Source organism: Diceros bicornis, chromosome 15 (genome assembly GCF_020826845.1).
Source record: "Diceros bicornis minor isolate mBicDic1 chromosome 15, mDicBic1.mat.cur, whole genome shotgun sequence".
Taxonomy (NCBI): Eukaryota; Metazoa; Chordata; class Mammalia; order Perissodactyla; family Rhinocerotidae; genus Diceros; species Diceros bicornis.
Genome location: NC_080754.1, coordinates 37,325,824 through 37,345,018, shown reverse-complemented (window position 1 = coordinate 37,345,018; position 19,195 = coordinate 37,325,824). Strand labels below are relative to the sequence as shown.

Genomic DNA, 19,195 nt, shown 5'->3' with positions numbered 1-19,195 from the left:
CTACGTAGAGGATTCCATGGGGATGCAGTGCCCTGCAGGAGATGAGAAATGGTGGGGAAGGGGGAGAGAGAGACATAGAGTTCAAAAGTAGAGAGTAGCTAATAAAACATGTCTTCCTGACTCCTCTTGGTCTCATCATGTCATCTGGAAGTGGAAATAATGAGATTAAACTGTCACTTGTACACTAGACTGCATCCCTTCTAAACTATCCAAGGCCTCATGCCAAGGATAGATGCTTCTCGTATCTTCCTCCCTCCCTTTCTAATGGTTCCTTACTTTTAGCGAAGTGTCTCTGATATAGGGCCTGCTATACTTAGGAATCCCTTCCTCTTTCTGGGCAAGACCAGACTGTGATTCTTTTGATCAAAATGAGATAAAAATTGAAGGATTCCAGGAGACTGGGATTCATCACAGAGTTTCACTCTCCCTTTATTCCATAAAGATTTCACTACCAAGTATTGTTCAGACATTGTCTTCACAGCCTTCAACCTGAAGGGGAAATATTTTTTCTTACCTGTCTGAACAGCCTCCAAACTCCAGAACTTAAAAACTCACTTAGCATTGGGGGTAGATGGAAGACACGTTTGCCTGTGGCCTGTGGTTGTGCCTGGGGAGAACCAGACATTGTTCCAAGTTGGGGAACTTTCTTGCTCTTTTAAGTAGTTTTGGTGAGAGCAGAAATTAAGGGCCTGTATAACACTCATTCCCACTTTCTTCACTTAAAAAATATATATATACACACACACACATATAATATATATAACATTATATACACATGTGTAATATATACATATACACACACACACACGTATCTTTTGAAATTTGACCAGTGTTATGGGCTAAACTGTGTTCCTGCAAAATTCATATGTTGAAGTCCTAACCCTCAGTACCTCAGAATATGACTATATTTGGAGATAGGTCTTTCTAAGAGGTAATTAAGTTAAAATGAAGTCATTGGGGTGGGCCCTAATCCAATATGACTGGTGTCCTTATAAGAAGAGGCCATTAGGACACAGATGAGCACAGATGAAAGACCATGTGGGGACATAGAAAGAAGGTGGCCATCTATAAGCCAAGGAGAAAGGCCTCAGAAGAAACCAACCCTGTCGACACTTTGATTTCAAACTTATAGCCTTCAGAACTGTGAGAAAATTAATTTCTGTTGTTTAAGCCATCCAGTTTGTGGTACTTTGTTATGCAGCCCTAGGAAACTAATACACCAGGGAATCTGCAGATGTAACTATTGTCCTCCATTCTGACAGCTGTTTCTTAGAAGAGGCATATAGGCCTTGGCATAATTTGCTTAAGAGCAGTAGACAATATTCACACACTATTACTCTTATCTGCTTCCTACAAGGAGGAAAAATGATTAAGTAGGGACGTCATGTGGGGTCTTAGACCCTGTTTCAATCAGGGTCTGGCAAGAAACACAGTTTTACTTAGTTCAACTGAAAAGACTTTAGTGAATGCAATGAAGCCTTGTGGGCCAAATTAAGGGAGCAACAAGGGATACTGAGGCACCTGGAGACTAGCAACAGCGGGAAGCCTTTACCACTCTAGGCCTGAGAAGGCAGCCGGAGGAGTGGCCTGACCAAGCCCAGGATGAGCTGAAGCTGTGCAGGAGGGGCCATCTGGTAGGAGCTACTCTGGTGGCGGGACGCGGCCACTGCCAGAACTTGGTGCTGGAGCAAAGAATAAACACCCTGACCTCTCCCTCCCTCCCTCTGATCTCCTCCTCCCATTCGGTCTCTGAACCCAACAGTAAACTAGCCGGCAGGGGAGCCTGGATTATCCAAGCCACATGAGTCAGCCTCCTGAGACAGACCCAGGCAGAGAAAGGCGAAGAATGGACTTAGTGGTGAACAGAGGAAAACCATTACCATCGCACGTAGGGGATTTCCTCTGAGGTGTTCCGTAATACCCTCCTATACTGAAAAAAGGGTGAGGAAGGATCCTAGATGTTGTGTCCCTCTTTGGGTCCCTTGTTGGATGGATGAGAGCACCATCAACTGAGATACAGGATACAGGATGAAAAGTAGGTTTGACTGGAGAGTTGTTGAGTTGATTAAATCAAAGGAAGCATCTCCGTTCACATTCACTTCTCCTCTTTCAAGCTTCTGGCAATGCTGACTCTTGCTCTTTCTTCAGACTTTCTCAAGTAGACTTGGGCCTATGTCTTCCAGGTCCTTCTCCTACCCTTCTGACGACTTCCTCTAAGGCATTCGGGTTCCTCTTTGGTTCATCTCTCAGATGCTGTTTCTCTAGCTTTTGGTCTTAATCTTCTTTTCTTACTCTGCAAACTCCATGCAGGCAAGCTAATGCAATAGTCTTGCCAATAGTCTCAAAATGCTGCAACATTAATCACTTGAGGCCCTTGTAATCAAATAATCAGTGCTTTGCAAATTGCAAGCATTAATCTTCTATGCTGAAACTTCAAGAGTTGGGCATTTTGATTTATGTGGTGTATTAGAGTTCTCTTTAATGAATCTTCAAAAATAACTTCTTCAACAATAAGAAAATGAATGACCCATTTTAAAAATGGGCAACAGATTTGAATAGACACCTCAGCAAAAAAAAAAGTTATATAATGGCAAATAAGCATATGAAAAGATGTGCCACATCATATGCCGTTAGAGAATTGAAAACTAAAACAATGAGGTACCACTATACAGCTATTAGAATGGCCAAAATCCAGAACACTGACAACACCCAAGGCTGGTGAGAATGTGGAGCAACAGGAACTCTCATGCGTTGCTGTTGGGAATGCAAAATAGTACAGACACTTTGGAAGACAGTTGGAAAATTTCTTACAAAACTAAACATACTCTTATCATATGATCCAGCAATCATGCTCCTTAGTATTACCCAAATGAATTGAAAACTTATGTCCACATAAAAAGTTGTACATGGGTGTTTATAGCAGCTGTACTCAAAATTGCCAAAACTTGGAAGAAACCAAGATGTCTTTCAGTAGTTGAGTAGACAAACTGTGGTAGATACAGACAATGGAATATTATTTAGTGCTAAAAAGAAATGAGCTATCACGCCAGAAAAAGACATGGAGGAACCTTAAATGCATGTCACTAAGTGAAAGAAGCCAATCTGAAAAGGCTGCATATTCTATGATTCCAACAACCTGACATTCTGGAAAAGGCAAAACTACAGAAACAATAAAAGGATCAGTGGGTGCCAGGGGTTGGGGAGAGGGAGAGATGAATAGGCAGAGCACAGAGTATTTTAGGGCAGTGCAACTATTCTGTATGGTACTATAATGATGGACACAGGCCATTATACATTTGTCCAAACCCATAGAATGTGCCGCACCAAGAGTGAACCCTAATATGAGCAATGGACTGTGGGTGATAATGATGTGTTAACGTAGGTTCACGAATTATGGAAAATGTACCATCCTGGTGCAAATATTAATAATGAAGGAGGCTGTAGGTGTGGGCAGTGGACAGGGAGTATATAGGAATCTTCTTTTTTTTTTTTACTTTTTTAATTTTTTATTTTTGTGTGTGAGGAAGATCAGCCCTGAGCTAACATCTGCCAATCCTCCTCTTTTTGCTGAAGAAGACTGGCCCTGGGCTAACATCCATGCCCATCTTCCTCCACTTTATATGGGACGCCACCACAGCATGGCTTGACAAGCGGTGCGTCGGTGCGCGCCCGGGACCGGGATCCGAAACGGCGAACCCCAGGCTGCTGCAGCAGAGCGTGCGCACTTAACCGCTTGCGCCACGGGGCCGGCTCCGGGAGTCTTCTTTTTTTAAAAAGTGCTTTTTATTACAAAAAAGCTGAATGTTATAAAATTCTGTCAACTGATCCAATGATTTCCAAAGAAATCAGAAATTTACAAGGATGTACATTGTAGCATTATTTATAAGAACAAATAATTGGAAGCAACATACATAACCAAAAAATAGGAGAATATTAATATATTATAAACATATATAGCATACAATATGATCTCTGTGAATAATCTTTCACGTGATCTCTGAAAATAATCTTTCTGAAGAATATTTAATGATTTGAGAAAGTCCTCATTTTAAATACTGTATTTTTCCCTTAAGGGGAAATACAGTATTTAAAATGAATACATATTTTGGTGGTGAACATGATGTAATCTATGCAGAAATAGAAGTACAATGATGTACACCTGAAACTTTTACAATGTTATAAACCAATGTTACTGCAATAAACAAAAAATTAAAAAAAAAAAAAAATGAATACAGGCCGGCCCCGTGGCTTAGCGGTTAAGTGCTCGTGCTCCGCTACTGGCGGCCTGGGTTCGGATCCCAGGCGCACACCGGCGCACCTCTTCTCTGGCCATGCTGAGGCTGCGTCCCACATACAGCAACTAAAAGGATGTGCAGCTATGACATACAACTATCTACTGGGGCTTTGAGGGAAAAAATAAATAAATAAAATTATTTAAAAAAATGAATATAACAAGAATTTTTGTTACAAGTCCTTCCCTTGGGAAAGGGTTTGGAGGATGAGGGATAGGGGAGAGAGATTTTTATTTTACATATTGTGTAATATTCTGTCTTTTTTTTTTTTTACTTTGTGCAGGGATTATATTTATGACTAAAAACTATAACTAAAATAACTCAAAAAATAAAATTGTATTTTCAAGAAAATAAAAACAACATTTATAAAGCTTATATGGCTTCTTTTAATATCCCCAAAAAATAGAGGTTGTAAGTAAATACTCAACCATAGCAGAGGGAAAAAAATACCTGTATGTAGAGAATAATTCCAATAATGTAAAAACATATATATTACAGATATTCAAGTAGAAAAAAATCTATGAATAAATACATAATAGTTAATGATTTCCCTCAGGGTAGTGGAATTAGAGTTGACTTTTTCTTTATACTTTTTATATTTTTCACATTTTTTGCAAAGAGCATGTGTTCTATTATGAGAAAAAAAACCTTTAAATAATAAAAATTCTATTAACTGACTTTTTCTGATACTATGGAAGAAGCCGAATGCCAGAACCAGTAGGTGGAGGTGAAGATCTATCTACCTCCATCTGCCCCTTAAGCATCTTGTGAAAAATCACCCATCCCCTCTCAATTCCACAGCTGAGGCCATTCTCTGGCTCAGGACTGTCAGGAAGCTTTCCCAAAGCCAGTAAGAAGCTTCACCAAAGCCAAATGTCACTTCCTAGATCATGAGACAGTTCCCCAGGACAACTGTCTCTCCTACTCATCATCATTCTGCCTCCTTCTGACGGTCGCCAGCCTAGCACCTGCAATCTGCTTCCTAAGACGTCTCATCTGAAGCTACCCCAGTTAGTGGGATGGCACCACTAGCGTTTTATCTGTAATTAAGATTCAATACAGCAAGAAGAAGAGAATGCATGGCTCTTGTGAGTACCTGTAAGTCTGAGCAAGACAGTACCGTAGGAAAAGCTTATTCTCATCCTTGGTCCCTTTTGCTATTCCCATCCCTCTCCCTCCACCAGCATTTGGCTTGCCCAGAGCACTCCCTGTTGGGTATGGCCAATATAGCAATAATAGAAAGGCTTAGTGAAGGAGCTCAACTCATTGAAACATAAAACAGTTTTTGTTTTAATCAATTGCTTTCCTGCTGCCCAGCTAGGTTGGAGCCTCTTAATAACATCTTGACCAGATTCCATGCTATTCCTGCATTCTAAGTTACACTGGAGCGGTCCTATTTGGGTATTTAAAAGCTAGTGTTGTTAATATTAAAAGTTCAATCTAAAACATAATTCAGAATGTGTTTCTTCCACTTTTAGCACTTGCTAAACCAATCTGTGACTCTGGGAAGTAAGGTCTGCTTTTCAAATACCCCTCCCCTTTGCCTCTCTCTTCAAACCCTTCCCTTTCCTTCAGGTTCTACCTAGAGCCCCAGTACTTCTCAACCTTGACTGCACATTGGAATCATCTGGGAGTTTTCAAACTACCAATACCTGGGTTCACCCCCAGAGATCCTGATTTAATTGCTCCGGTGGGGAAGCCTGGACATAAGGATTTTTTTTTTGAAGCAGATTGGCCCTGAGCTAACATCTGTTGCCAATCTTCCTCTTTTTCTTTTTTTCCTCCCCAAAGCCCCAGTACATAGTTGTGTATCATAGTTGTAGTGTTGTAGCTCTTCTGTGTGAGACGTCACCTCCGTATGGCTTGATGAGTGGTGAATATGTCGGCGCGCCGGATCCGAACCAGCGAACCCTGGGCCACCAAAGTGGAAGGCGCGAACTTAACTGCTATGCCACCAGGTCAGCACCAGACATACGGATTTTTAAAAGCTCCTTGGGGGATTCTAGTATGACGCCACAGCTGAGAACCATTGCTGTAGACCCTTACAAGCACTCGCTGCAAAGAGAGCAGGGAGGAAGGGAGATGCCGTTTAAGTGACTGCTATTGGGGAGGGAATCTGCGCTGGTTCCCACTGGTCCTTTCTGATGCTGCTGGGCTCTGCTAATATGAAGGGTTCATACAAGTATATTGGTTTCTTTGGAGGGGTAGGGCTTGGGATCAGCTTAATCCCAGCTCTGTCCCCCAAGGCTGAGCCCCCTCCCCCAGTGGCATATTCCCTCTAACTCCTTCTCTGGGATGGGCATCAAATGGCTTGACTCCTACCCTTACCATGGTTCTCTTCCACGTGAACCAACTTTCTTTGGCACGCTTTAAGGGCCACGGAGAACTGGAATGATACAAGGGGCCCCCAACTTCTTCCCAGGCACACATAATAGTAATAACAATGATAATCAAAGCATCATTTATTCAGCACCTGAATATGTGCCAAGTATTGTGTTGGTTACTTTATATATGTTTTCTTATTATCACTCAATCATGTCAAGAGGTATTAATCCCCATTTTATAAATGAGGAAACTAAGAATCAAAGGAGTTTTATAGCTTACCCAGCATCACACAGTAAGAGAGTTAACAGAGCAGGGTTGAAATTCAGATCTGACTCCAAAGTAACAGCATCTTAATCATTCTATTCTACCTGAACTCAGTTCCTTTCATGATGTTAACCTTTTAATATGTTACCTCCCTTAAATAATGCAGCTGCACTCTACTGAGGACTTTCGGGGATGATGGTAGAGAATTCTGACTGAGACAGGCAGGCAGATGGAGGAAAATTACTTTGCTTCTAACCCCACCCCCCACACCAACGTAGGCAGTGCTTGTGGTCAAAAACATACTCTGGATCTGCATACCTTCTAGAAATATTCAGATTTGTGCAGGCATAGTTTTCGCCCACTCACCAGCAGTATGTTTCAACTTTCTGTCCTCAGGACCCACTAATCATTTACAGCCTGTTGACAGATATTTTGACCAGGGGTCAAGGTAAACACCCCCAGTTACATAACAAAAATGTATAAAAACTTTGTCTAATCAATAGTGTGTGTGTTTTAGAAAGTCTGCATAACATTCTCTGCTGTGATACAGCATAGCGAGGGATGGTTTTTACATTTTAACAAAATGAAGGCATTCACTGCAGCCCTGCTTTTGACCCTTTTGGTCACGCTGCAGTACTCTTGGGCTGTGAGTCCTATAGGCTGCGATGCTGTTGACTCCGTGGCTGAGAAAGCTCTAGACCTGATCAATGAAATACGACGGGATGGCTACCTTTTCCAGTTGCTGCGGATCACTGATGCCCACTTGGACAAAACGGTGAGGAACTGCCAATGGCAGAGCTCAGTTGGGAGACCATGCACTGGGGGTCTAGCCCCTAAATGTGACTCTAGCCCCTAAATCTACTGTTTTGCACAATAGAATGGCTCTGGTCAGGGTTTTGTGTTTAGTTTCTGTTGCTGCTCTAGACTATTCTTTTTTCCTTCAAATTAGCGTTTGTTATTAGTATGTCCTTGACTATGAATCAATCTATAAGCACTTACAAGCACTTATGTGGAGCCCAATCAGATGCTAAGTACTATAAGAGAAAAATCAGAATAAACCATGGGCCTTGCCCTAGAGGAAATAATAATCAGCTTGCATGTACACACAGGCAAACTGTGTAAGATGAGATATATATTTCAGTGACCAAGTGAGTGGTGTAGATGCTGGAGCAATCTAATGAAAGGAGATCTATTAAGATTGGATGGGAGAAGGCTTCATTTGGGTCCTGAAGAATGAGCAGGATTTGAATAGGAAGATAGCCTGGGTTAAAAGCATTCCAGGCATACCTGGATGTGGGTAGGGAATCAAGAAGGAGGGTATTAGAGAGTAACTGAACATAAGCTTGGGGGTTCCAGAAGTTCTATGTGGACTTTGGAGCAGCTATCAGGTTGGAAGAGAGACTGTAGGTTTGTTTGAAGCAAAGCAAGCCTGTTGTCTTCACTTAGATTATATGCTTATTTGGAATGGATTTGAGCGCTTGATAGAGATTATGGAGGGATGCCTCCCCCCCCACCTCCCCAAAAATAACTTACGCTGTGGTGGAACCACTGAAATCAGGGAGGCCAGACCACGGAACACCACAGAGGACAAGCAGAGAAGTTGATACTGGTTAAAGTATTAGAGATGGAGGCGCCACAGGTTGCAGACAACAAGAGTGAAGGAATTTAGGATTCAACCAGCAATTTAGAGATCATTAGTCCCATTCCAGGCTCTCTGCCACATGCGTAGGACATAGGATGAATCGGCACAGTGCTACTTCCGAGTGGTAGTATAGAAAGTGGATGGGTAGGTGGGGAGGGGGCACAATGTGGGTGCAGGTGACAGGGACATGAACTCGGAAGCTATTTCACATGTTCGGGAACAAGGAAATGAAGATCAGACCCAGGCAGTGGGACTAAGGGCAATGAGAATGAAGACATGAGACATTTCAAAGAAAGACCATTCAAGGCCTGATGACTGAATAGGAAAAGCAAAGAAAAGGAAGAAATCAAATTTGATGTCACATTTTTAAGCCCAAGACTAAGGCAATAAATAATTAACGATGCCACTGACAAAAGATAAGGGAAGTTGAGATAGGGAGCTGGTCTGCAATGGAAGAGAGTAGTTTTAGCTTTGGGCAAGTCGAAATCAAGGCGAGAAATCTAAGTTCAGGAATAGAGCTGGATGAGAGGACACAGCTACACATACAGATTGGAGGCCCTTATGCGGCTGTCATCACTTATAATTCTAGGGTTGCACCTTCAACACCTCCACCCAAACGAACACTGCTATTTAGTGATGGCTTTTTAAAGCTCATGGGCAAAGCAACATCATGACCAGTTAAAAAGAACATTTGGAAGTAACTCTTTGAAGCTATTTATTCAAATAAATAGATCAAATAACACAAAGGTAGGACATCCGCAATGATTTGAAGAGGAACAGGAATTCTGTTTAAGAAATACATTGCTTTTATTGAAAACGCGCTTGGCTCCCACGTGCTACTCACCTGTTGCTTTCTTGGCATTCCTCAGGAATCTACAGCTGTCTATTATTTAGTCTTAGATGTCAAAGAATCCAACTGTCCGGTGTTATCCAGGAAACACGGTGGTGAATGTGAGTCAGATGTTTCTGGACGTCCATCTGATATAGTAAGTAAACAGGGTACTATTCCCCTCCTCTTATCATTCTTGACTTCTGTCTACTCTGCTTACCCTGGGTAACCACATGCCTGAGCTAACACAGTAAAAGAGTAAGAGCAGCTCTGCCTCTTGACTCATGAAGACTACGTTGACCTTGAGTAATATTCTCTTGAGAGCCGTACCTGGGAACCCAGTTCAAGATAAGTCAGTGGGGCTTGTGGTCCTATAGGATAGCATGACCAGCTGTGAGACCTCGGGCAAATCACCTAATGTTGCTAGACTTTTGTCTCCTCATCTGTAAAATAAAAGGAGGGGTTTGGAGTAGATGAACTCTAAGGTCCTTTCCAGTCCTGACAGTCTATGAGTCTAAGAACCTATGAACTTGTAATTATGTCCTATAAAGGCTGGTCCCACTAGCAGGAATGGCCAAAGGGTTTAGTTGCAGTTACTGTGAGGAATAGGGTCTTGTTCTGCATATTGCACGTGGGTGCTCAGATCCCAGTCTCTCTGCCACAGGAGGAGAACACAAAAATGAGTAAGCACAGATATAAGATTTCAGTTCCAGAAAATAACATGTTTACACATCTAGGAGTTTTAGCATTTTTTCCCCTTGAAAATGTTTGGAATATGGTCATGATCGATTTAAACAGTTTCTTCCTGGTTCTCATGAGGGTTTTAGATGGCTATAGCATCTAGCACACAGAAACAGACTAAGAAAATACAGGTTTTGAGAGAGGATTTGGTGAGAGAAACCACAAATAAATTTTAAACGGATAGTAGGAGTATGTTGTCTCACTTTACTTTTTTATTCCCTCGTGTTCAACCTGAGGAAAGCAGTATGCAATGACACAAACCCCTCTTGCTTACAGGTGATCGGACAATGCAAGGTAATAGCTGCAACAAGTTTGGATGAATCTCAGGATCTTAAGGATCTTAGAGTGTATCACTTTAACTGCACCACAAGTTCTGGTATGGTAATCTGTTAAAATGCTACTTAATTCTAGATTAATATAAAATTTAATCATACAGTGGTATTTATCATATAATACTATGATATACATATCAGAAATGGTCTCTACCTTCATGGACTTGATTATTACTCACTCTCTTGAGAAGAGAAAGGAGAAGGTTTTCCCTGTTCTTGGTACACTTCATTTAAAGAAATTCAATATATAAAAATAGAAATCTATGAAAGGCAGTAGAGCATCATTGTAGAGAATATGGCCTCTGCAGTCAGATTTGCTAGAGTTTGAATGCCAACCTCATCACTTACTAATTGTGTGGTCTTGAGGTCAAGTCGCTTAACCTCTGTAAGTTTTCCTTCTTGGTAAAATGAGGATAATTATAGTATTAGCCCTTTGTATCTTTGTTAGAATTAAAATAAGATGATCTGTGTGGTACGCTTTGCAAAGTACTTTGCACTCAGTAAGTATTGACTTCAACATCTAAAAATTATGTATTACTCTACAGTTTACAAAGCAGTTGCACATGTGTTATCTCATTTAACTTCAGAACAAGACTATGAAGTAGATTGTGATGCTTTATATTTTAGAGATAAAGTAACTGAGGCTGAAAGAGGCTCAATGACTTGGCCTTGAGAACACAGCCAAAATGTGGGGAACGCATGACCCTATCCCACCAGGGTTGACTCTAAATTCCATGCTCTTTTATTTACTTTTTCAAAAAGAATTATTACAGAATTCCTTTAAAAATAGCAAATCTCAACATGATTCAATATACACAAATTCAACAGCCAAGCAACTCCTTCAGGAGGTTGCCTTAAAGAAAGATCAAGCTGTATCTTCTGCTCTCTCTGAGCAAAACTTTATGTTGATGATTCCTCTCCCTCTTTGGCAGAGACAGAAAGAGCTCATTAAAATATTAACACTTTATGAGTGATGGGGGGCATTATGAATAGAGGTCACAACAGAGACTTGAGCATCAGAAGGATCGGAGTTTAAGTTTAGCTCTGCTATTGATTGGCTGATTTGATCTTGAACAAGTTACTTAGCTTCTTCAACCCTCGATTTGCCCATCTGTAAAATGGAAGCTATTGTTATTCTTGCCACCATGCTTATATGTGTTAAGTCCCAGCATTGACACTGCCGCTTCCAACCCAGTAACTGCAAAGCTGCCATCTTCTTTCTCCAGTCTCTTCGGCACTGGCCAATACCAAAGACAGCCCCGTATTCATCGATTTCTTTGAGGATACTGAGCTCTACAAAAAACAAGCTGACAAAGCCCTTGAGAAGTACAAGAGGGAGAATGATGATTTTGCCTCTTTCAGAGTGGACAAAGTGGAGAGAGTAGCCAGAGCGGTGAGTCTCCACTCACGTCCAGCTAGAGTCTGAGGGCCCAGACTCCAGCCTGGCAGGCGCAAACTCAGCAGCACTGACGCTTTCTACCGACCTCATTTGGGCAGCTGCCTCTCAAATTGAGGCACCTGTTGCAGCCTCCACAGACAGGCAGCAAATACCAAAGAACTGCCCTCCTGCAGTTTTTTATTTTTTGGAGTAGTGGGGAGTGTGAATAGAGGGGAGGGAAAACCACAATCAAGAAAGAGGGAAAGAGGGCTGGCCCGGTGGCATAGTGGTTTAAGTTCGGTGTGCTCTGCTTCGTCAGCCTGGGGTTCGTGGGTTCAAATCCCAGGTGCAGACCTGCACTGCTTGTCAAGCCATGCTGTGGTGGCAACCCACATACAAAAAATAGAGGAAGATGGGCACAGATGTTGGCTCAGGGACAATCTGCCTCAAGCAAAAGGAGGAGGATTGGCAACAGATGTTAGTGCAGGGCCAATCTTCCACACACACACACACACACACACACACACACACACAAAGAAAAGAAAGAAAGAGAGAAAGATAGAAGAGCATATTAGGGTTATGTGAGTCATTAAAAATCACCTGGTCCTGGGGCAGGCCCCCATGCCTAGTGGTTAAGTTCAGCACGCTCCACTTCAGTGGCCTGGGTTCGGTTCCTGGGTGTGGACCTACACCACTTGGCTGTGGCCGTGCAGTAGCGGCAACCCACATACAAAGTAGAGGAAGATTGCCACAGATGTTAGCTCAGGGTGAATCTTCCTCAAGCAAAAAGAGGAAGATTGGCACAGATGTTAGCTCAGGGCAAATCTTCCTCAGCAGAAAAAAAAAAATCATCTGGTCCTAACCTCCTTGTGTTATGATGGGAAACTGAGGCTCAGAGTAACTACCTCACCATACCCAGTGGTGTGGCTGGAGCTAGACAGTTCTCCTACCTCCCAGTCCAGGGACCCAAGCACCTCCCACCCAGAGTGGTATTGCAGAGCAGCTAGTTGACGTGTGTCACGCATTTTGAAAATGCAAAGTTAAATAGATTATGGTGCATACAAGCAATGGAGTGAATACAGTGCAATTACTAAAAAGAATGTTTTGGACCTACATGCATTAGAAAGAGTTTCAAGACATATTGCAGAGGGAAAAAGCAGATTACAGAACAATATTTAGTCTATGAGCCCGTTTATGTCAAATAATCAGATATATGTGTATATGTGCAACATATTTAGGTAAAGACTAGAAAGAGAAACACATCAAACAGATGATAGTAGTGTCTTTGAGAAGGAGAAGGTGGAGTGCAGGAAGGGTGATTTTTCACACTATGCTTGATTATGTCTGTATTATTTGAAACTTTTCAATGAAATAGTATTCACCTTATTACGTGGTAAATTTTAAAAAGGCAGAGACCATAAGAAAAATGGCACATATTGGTGATTTTGAATCTTCACATTACTTTACAGTATATTAGATAGTAGATATCAATTAAAAAAATTTTTTTTTGCACTTTTCATCTTCCTGAAACTGCTTTGATCCAATCTGTTCCAGAGAGGAGGGGAAAGAACCAATTACTATGTGGACTTCTCTGTGAGGAACTGCTCCATTCACCATTTTCCCAGACCCTCTAAGGTGAGTAATGTCTGTGAAATACTAAGTGACATTTAGAGAGTGCTTACTGTGTGCCAGGCACACTTATAAATGCTTTACACTTATGTTAACTTATTAACTCCACCACCACTCTATGAGGTAGATACTATTTTTATCCCTGATTTACAGATGGGGAAACTAAGGCACAGAAAAGTTAAGTGAATCATGAGAATATGATTTTATAATATACATGATATATAACTAAACTTAAAACTAAGTTTCTAAACCCATTAGGATTAAAGACTTTGCTAAAACTGATAACTAGCTTATATTAAGAACCTACACCCAAGGGTGCTTTCATTCACTGCATCTTGTTTACTCCTCTCAGTGACCCCATGTGACAAATGGGGAGGTAACTGAGGCTCAGCAAAGTAAGGGTCTTGCCCATATTCACAACCAAGCTGAGATTAGAATTCAGCTCTCCTGTTCTCAGCCCACTGGAATTTTCCCCCTAATCATTTATAAATTGATACTCAAGAACCTGCAATAAGATCTTAATAATATTCAGCATTTTTATGGCGATAGTTTACAAAACACGTTCACATACATTATTGCCTCGTTGGAGCCCCGTGACAACCCCCCTGAGGAGAAGCAAGTGTCTGCCCCCATTTCCCTGGGACAGGAGGGCCTAGACATTTTACCACTTGCCTAAGGGCACTTAGCTAGAAAGTGTTAGAACACAGGATCTGAATGGTGGCCTTCTGATTTCGAGTCCAGGACTTTTCTGAAGTTTAACAGCACATTCTTCAGGGTCGGAAGAGAGGAAGCATTCATTAGTTCATTCTTGGGCTGTTCAACTTTTCAATCTGAAGCAGTTCTAGGATCCTGCTTAGTGGCTACCACAAAAGACATCTCCCTCCCCCTTTCCCATCCCCAAAAAACACTTAAATATCTTTGCACGGGTAATGAAAACCCAGTGCAGAAACATGGCTGCTGGAGAAGAGGCATCTCAGTGCTAACTGTTTTACAGTATTATCTCATTTAATTAAGTCCTCCCACAACCTGTGGGCAGATAGTTTTACACCCATTTTACAGATAAAGATTGAGTTTCAGAAATTTTAGAAATTTCAACTTGCCTAAAGTCACACAACAAGTAAATGGTGAAGCGAGGATTAACATAGGTCTGTCTGGCTCCAAAACTGTACTCAGAACCACTTAACAATCTCTTCTGGCAAAGAGTTTTCTTCTTGTCCTAGTCTAACTTTGACAGCTGGGTTTAGGGGCCTCTGGAGCACAGGGTTGCCAGCTAGTTGTAGCCCCTATACTTAGAGTAGGGCCAGTTGATGGTCACTTTGATGGGGTCCATGCAAACCTTCTTTGTACTGGCTCCCTTCTTTCCAATACTTTCCTCCAAAGAATGGGTTAAAGTTGTGCAAATCCTCTCCTATACCACTCTTCCTTCTCTCTAGGCACAGGTAACTCAGGTCTTCAGTGCAGAAGGGTTGGCCTAAAGGCAAGGCATCAATGACGTGGTATTCCTCACTACCATCCGTGGGGAAGCCCGGTGCTGGTGGTCACTGGGGGAAGAGAACCACAGCAACTTGTAATGAAACGCTTTGGAACCTGCACTTTCCCAATAGTATTGACTAGGAAAGGTTGTTAAATAACTGGTGGAGATATTTGATAATATTACCCAGATTTTTCTAAAGTTTTTCTCCTTTCCCAAATGTCTGGAAGTTCATAACTCTAGCTGGGCACCTTCACACCACCTGTGCATGCACACACACACACACACACACACACATACACACACATACATACACTAACAGGCTTCTCTTTTCTTTATAGGTCTTTGGTTTCTGCAGAGCAGTTTTGTCCTATGAGGTAGGAGTCTCTGACTTGGAAACCCCAGAAGACATTGTCGTCAACTGTGAAGTTTTCAATTTTGAGGTAGGTTACCTAAGTAGCCTTTTCATGAGCAAGGCCAGCCTAAGTGATATTCTCACACACATAGTGTATTTTGTTCTTGTGGTTCTGTGTGTGGGTGAGAGAGAGAGAAGGAGAGAGAGAGAGAGATGAGATGGGGTGGGTGGAGAAATACAGACAGTAGGACCCTGGGGAAAGGAGTGCAATTTCTAGTGTGACACAAAAAGTATAAAAATTTTTCCAGAATTGAGGAGGGGTAAGATTTTGCAGAAGAGTAAAGTCATGACCAGCTAACCTTTAATGAATTTGAAAATGGCCTTTGTAGTCAGGACTCCAGTGCTGCGACTTCATAATTCTTAGCTTTTATTATTAGGCTTAGAACCTAAGGGAAATGAATTAGCCCCAAATTTATTTTATAAAGGTATATAAAATAAGATGCAAAACAACATTTTACATCTGTCCCAGAAAGCTTTGTTCTATACCAAAATATTCTTCACATTATTTTTTTATATCAGCAAAAAAACTTAAAATAATTCAAACGTCCATGTGCCAAACCAAAAAAAAAGGGATCAATTTTGTCACCATGAACACGGCTCCCTAGGTTTTTTAAAATATTAAAATCTAAACAAGGAGGAAAGTGAAGGGGTGAAGTGCTCAACCTTTAGAAATAAGAGACGCTTATATCACAAAGCCTCAGACTCTGTTGAGAATACGAATTATAAGGCACTAGTTTTCCAAATGTTGGTCTACAGATGAGTGCTATTCCATAATATAGTTTCACCACTTTATTTTGAAATGAGAAAAATACAGAAAGTTTTTCATAATATAACATTTATTCCATCTAAGGACCATCCTTTACTCTGAGATTATCTTTCTGACTCTTGTGTTGTCAAAATAGTATTCCTTTTGTGATATAATGATGGTGGTAGGTGATAGTTTTTGTCTGTATTTTAAATGCCAACTTGGCTAGATAAAAATTGAGAACCCTTTTTTGGTACTTTTAAAATTGATTTGGGGAATCCAAAAGTCTGGAAGCCATTGGTCTAAATCAAGTTAAACATCTAACTTCTTTTGTGTTGCATGATAATATTCACTTTTCTGTGTCCTTTACTAGGAACATAGATACATCCATGGTAAACGACCCCATTTGGGCCATCCCCCCCACTCTGGTGGGCATGAGCATTCTCCTGCTGGCAAGCCTCCATTTAAGCCAAATGGATTCAGGGATAACCATCCACATGATCTTGGATGCCCACCTCCTGTTGAAGGCAAAGATTACTCAGACAGACCACCAGTTCAAGCAGGAGCTCCTCCACTATTGCCTCCTTCAGGGTCAAAATGTCATCACCCCCATTTTGGCACCAGTGAGACAGATGGACCTCCTCATAACCATGGCGAGCACCCTCCTCATGGACCCCCTCCCCATGGACCCCCTCCCCATGGACATCCTCCTCATGGACCCCCTCCCCATGGACCCCCTCCCCATGGACCCCCTCCCCATGGACCCCCTCCCCATGGACATCCTCCTCATGGACCCCCTCCTCATGGGCCCCCTCCCCATGGGCCCCCTCCTCATGGGCCCCCTCCCCATGGACCCCCTCCCCATGGACCCCCTCCCCATGGACCCCCTCCTCATGGACACCCTCCCCATGGACACCCTCATCACGGACACCATCACCATGGACACCATCCCCATGGCCATGGTTTCTATGACCATGGACCCTGTGACCCACCACCTCACTGGGGCCATGGCCCCCCACCTAGGCACCCAGAAGGAAGAGGTCCAGGTAAAGGACACTTTCCCTTCCATTGGAGACAAATTGGATATGTTTACCGACTCCCTCCACTAAAGAAAGGTGAAGTTCTTCCTCTTCCTGAAGCCAATTTTCCCAGCTTCTCATTGCCACACCACAAGGATCCTCTAAAGCCAGAGATTCAGCCCTTCCTTCAATCAGCCTCTGAATCATGTCCAGGGAAGTTTAAGAGTGAGTTTCTACAAGTCTCAGAGTTTTTTGCATCTACTATTCCAAAATAAAATCTGATTTCCTTGATGGGTAAAAATGAATAATGTTCTGAATTAGAACCATAAATAAAATGTGACCAGTAATAAATGCAAAATTAGAAGTTATTTTAACCTTTTTTCATACTCAGGATATGGCAAAATGTGGGTAGGGGAGGAGATGGCATGAGAAGAGAGAGACAAATGGAAAGGAGAGAAAAGATCTCAGTGATACAAGTCAGAAGATAATTCTCTCACTGGCCACTACATCTCTTGAGGCAAATCTCTGAGCCTCAGAATTTCTTTCTTTCCTGGACTTAACTCTTAGTTCTAGAGTATTTCCTCTATTAGTACTTATACTGTAGCTGGGCATAACAAGAAGGTATATATTATCACTTAAAGATTATTCTTATAAAAGTGATCCATATTCTCTCCTACTTGTTATTTCTAGTCCTCCAAATTTCCTTTCTGAAAAATCAGTTCTAAATTCAATTATGAGGCAAAAAAAGTTGGGTTATAAATTGCAAAGAAGGTTGTAGGCATGAATCATGACCACAAATTCAGGTGCACAGGAAATATCGCTTTATTTTAGGAACAAATTAATTTCTATTTCAGGTTGCCATCCTACTGGGCTAACGGGAAACTCACTCTCAGTCCTTCTTGGAGTTCCCCCACCCTGCTACTCCCCACACAAAATTATGTCACAGTTCTAGACTCTCACACAGTGCCAGGGTGTTTGGTGGCGGGCACAAGAAGGAGGTCTGATTCTTCATCACTGGTCCACAAGGGCCCCCTGCTTACTACCCTGTTCACATCGCTCTTTGGGTCTAGTTTATCTGCTACTTATGTATCAAACTGGGGATATATGAGTCCCTGTAAAACTGCTCACGGATGTGACTGCCAAGAGATACCATATAGCTCTTCTCTCCCCGAGATCATCTGCCTTCCATGCTACATGTCCAGAAAGCAGGGCAGAGGTGTCCTCTGCTTCGGGACCCCCAGACTCCTCTGTTTTCATCTCTTCTTCCCAGACTAGGGGCTCTCTAGTCTCAGATAACTTCTCTTTATTCATTTTTGATGCTAGAGGACTCTTTTTCTACACCTTAATCCTCTTTATTTTCCCTTCTTCCCAAATCAGGGCTCAAGCATTCAGACACAGTCTAAAAAGACTTCAGGTTCTCTCTAGCTGATTTACTGAAGCAGTTTCAGATGTGTGGTGATGGCAGAAGGTGGATTTTAGTGGGGCGGGGCTCCGGGGTGGGGGGCGTGGGTAGAGAAAAAACTAAGGGTGAGAAAGACTTGGATAAGTTCTTAGGCTGGGAAGAAGGAGGGGTCCAGAAAGATGGAGAAGTTAAACCTGGGGAAGTTAGGATGTGATTGATGGTGCACGGTCCAGAAGGAGTTGGAAAGGAATGCAAGGCTGATCCCGGCGAGTGTTTCAAGTGAAGACTCAGAAACAGGACTTGGCAGTGTATATAGGCAGGATAATAAACAGGAAAGAATATGATTGGGAGGAGGCCGATCTGGATTCTAATCCCAGTCCCACAATTTACTGACTATCAGATCCTAAGAAGGTTACTAAGCCTCTTTGGGCCTCATTTTCCTTCTCTAAAAAATGATGACGGTGGAGGCCCATTTCCCTTTCCTCTTTGGAGTATGGCTAGACTTCATTTCCTGGAGCCATGATGATGACACTCCAAATATTTAATAACCAATATGTCACAAGCATTGACCCATCAGACCAGATACAACAACCAGTCAGGACAGTCGCCAGCCATAAACAACCAGAGTGGCACCAGCTGAATGTCGCCCTGCAGACTCACATTCCTCCACATGAATACAGGGTTGACTCCTTGAACAGGGAACCGCGAAAG

The 19,195-nt window shown here is 42.1% G+C and overlaps 1 protein-coding gene across 1 annotated transcript; it reads left to right on the top strand.

Annotated features, from left to right (window-relative positions):
- The first annotated feature begins 7,464 nt into the window (after window positions 1-7,464).
- Window positions 7,465-17,357, top strand: HRG (histidine rich glycoprotein). Its single transcript, XM_058555577.1, has 7 exons — window positions 7,465-7,656; window positions 9,393-9,509; window positions 10,370-10,469; window positions 11,652-11,818; window positions 13,358-13,438; window positions 15,245-15,346; window positions 16,437-17,357. The coding sequence occupies exons 1-7, from the start codon at window positions 7,465-7,467 to the stop codon at window positions 17,355-17,357; spliced, it is 1,680 nt and encodes a 559-aa protein (XP_058411560.1).
- Window positions 17,358-19,195: the final 1,838 nt, after the last annotated feature.

Coding starts and splice junctions, on each gene's coding strand:
- HRG (XM_058555577.1), top strand. CDS start 7,465: ATGAAGGCATTCACTGCAGCCCTGCTTTTGACCCTTTTGGTCACGCTG. Junction 9,510..10,369: donor CTGGACGTCCATCTGATATA/GTAAGTAAACAG, acceptor TCTTGCTTACAG/GTGATCGGACAATGCAAGGT. Junction 10,470..11,651: donor TAACTGCACCACAAGTTCTG/GTATGGTAATCT, acceptor TTCTTTCTCCAG/TCTCTTCGGCACTGGCCAAT.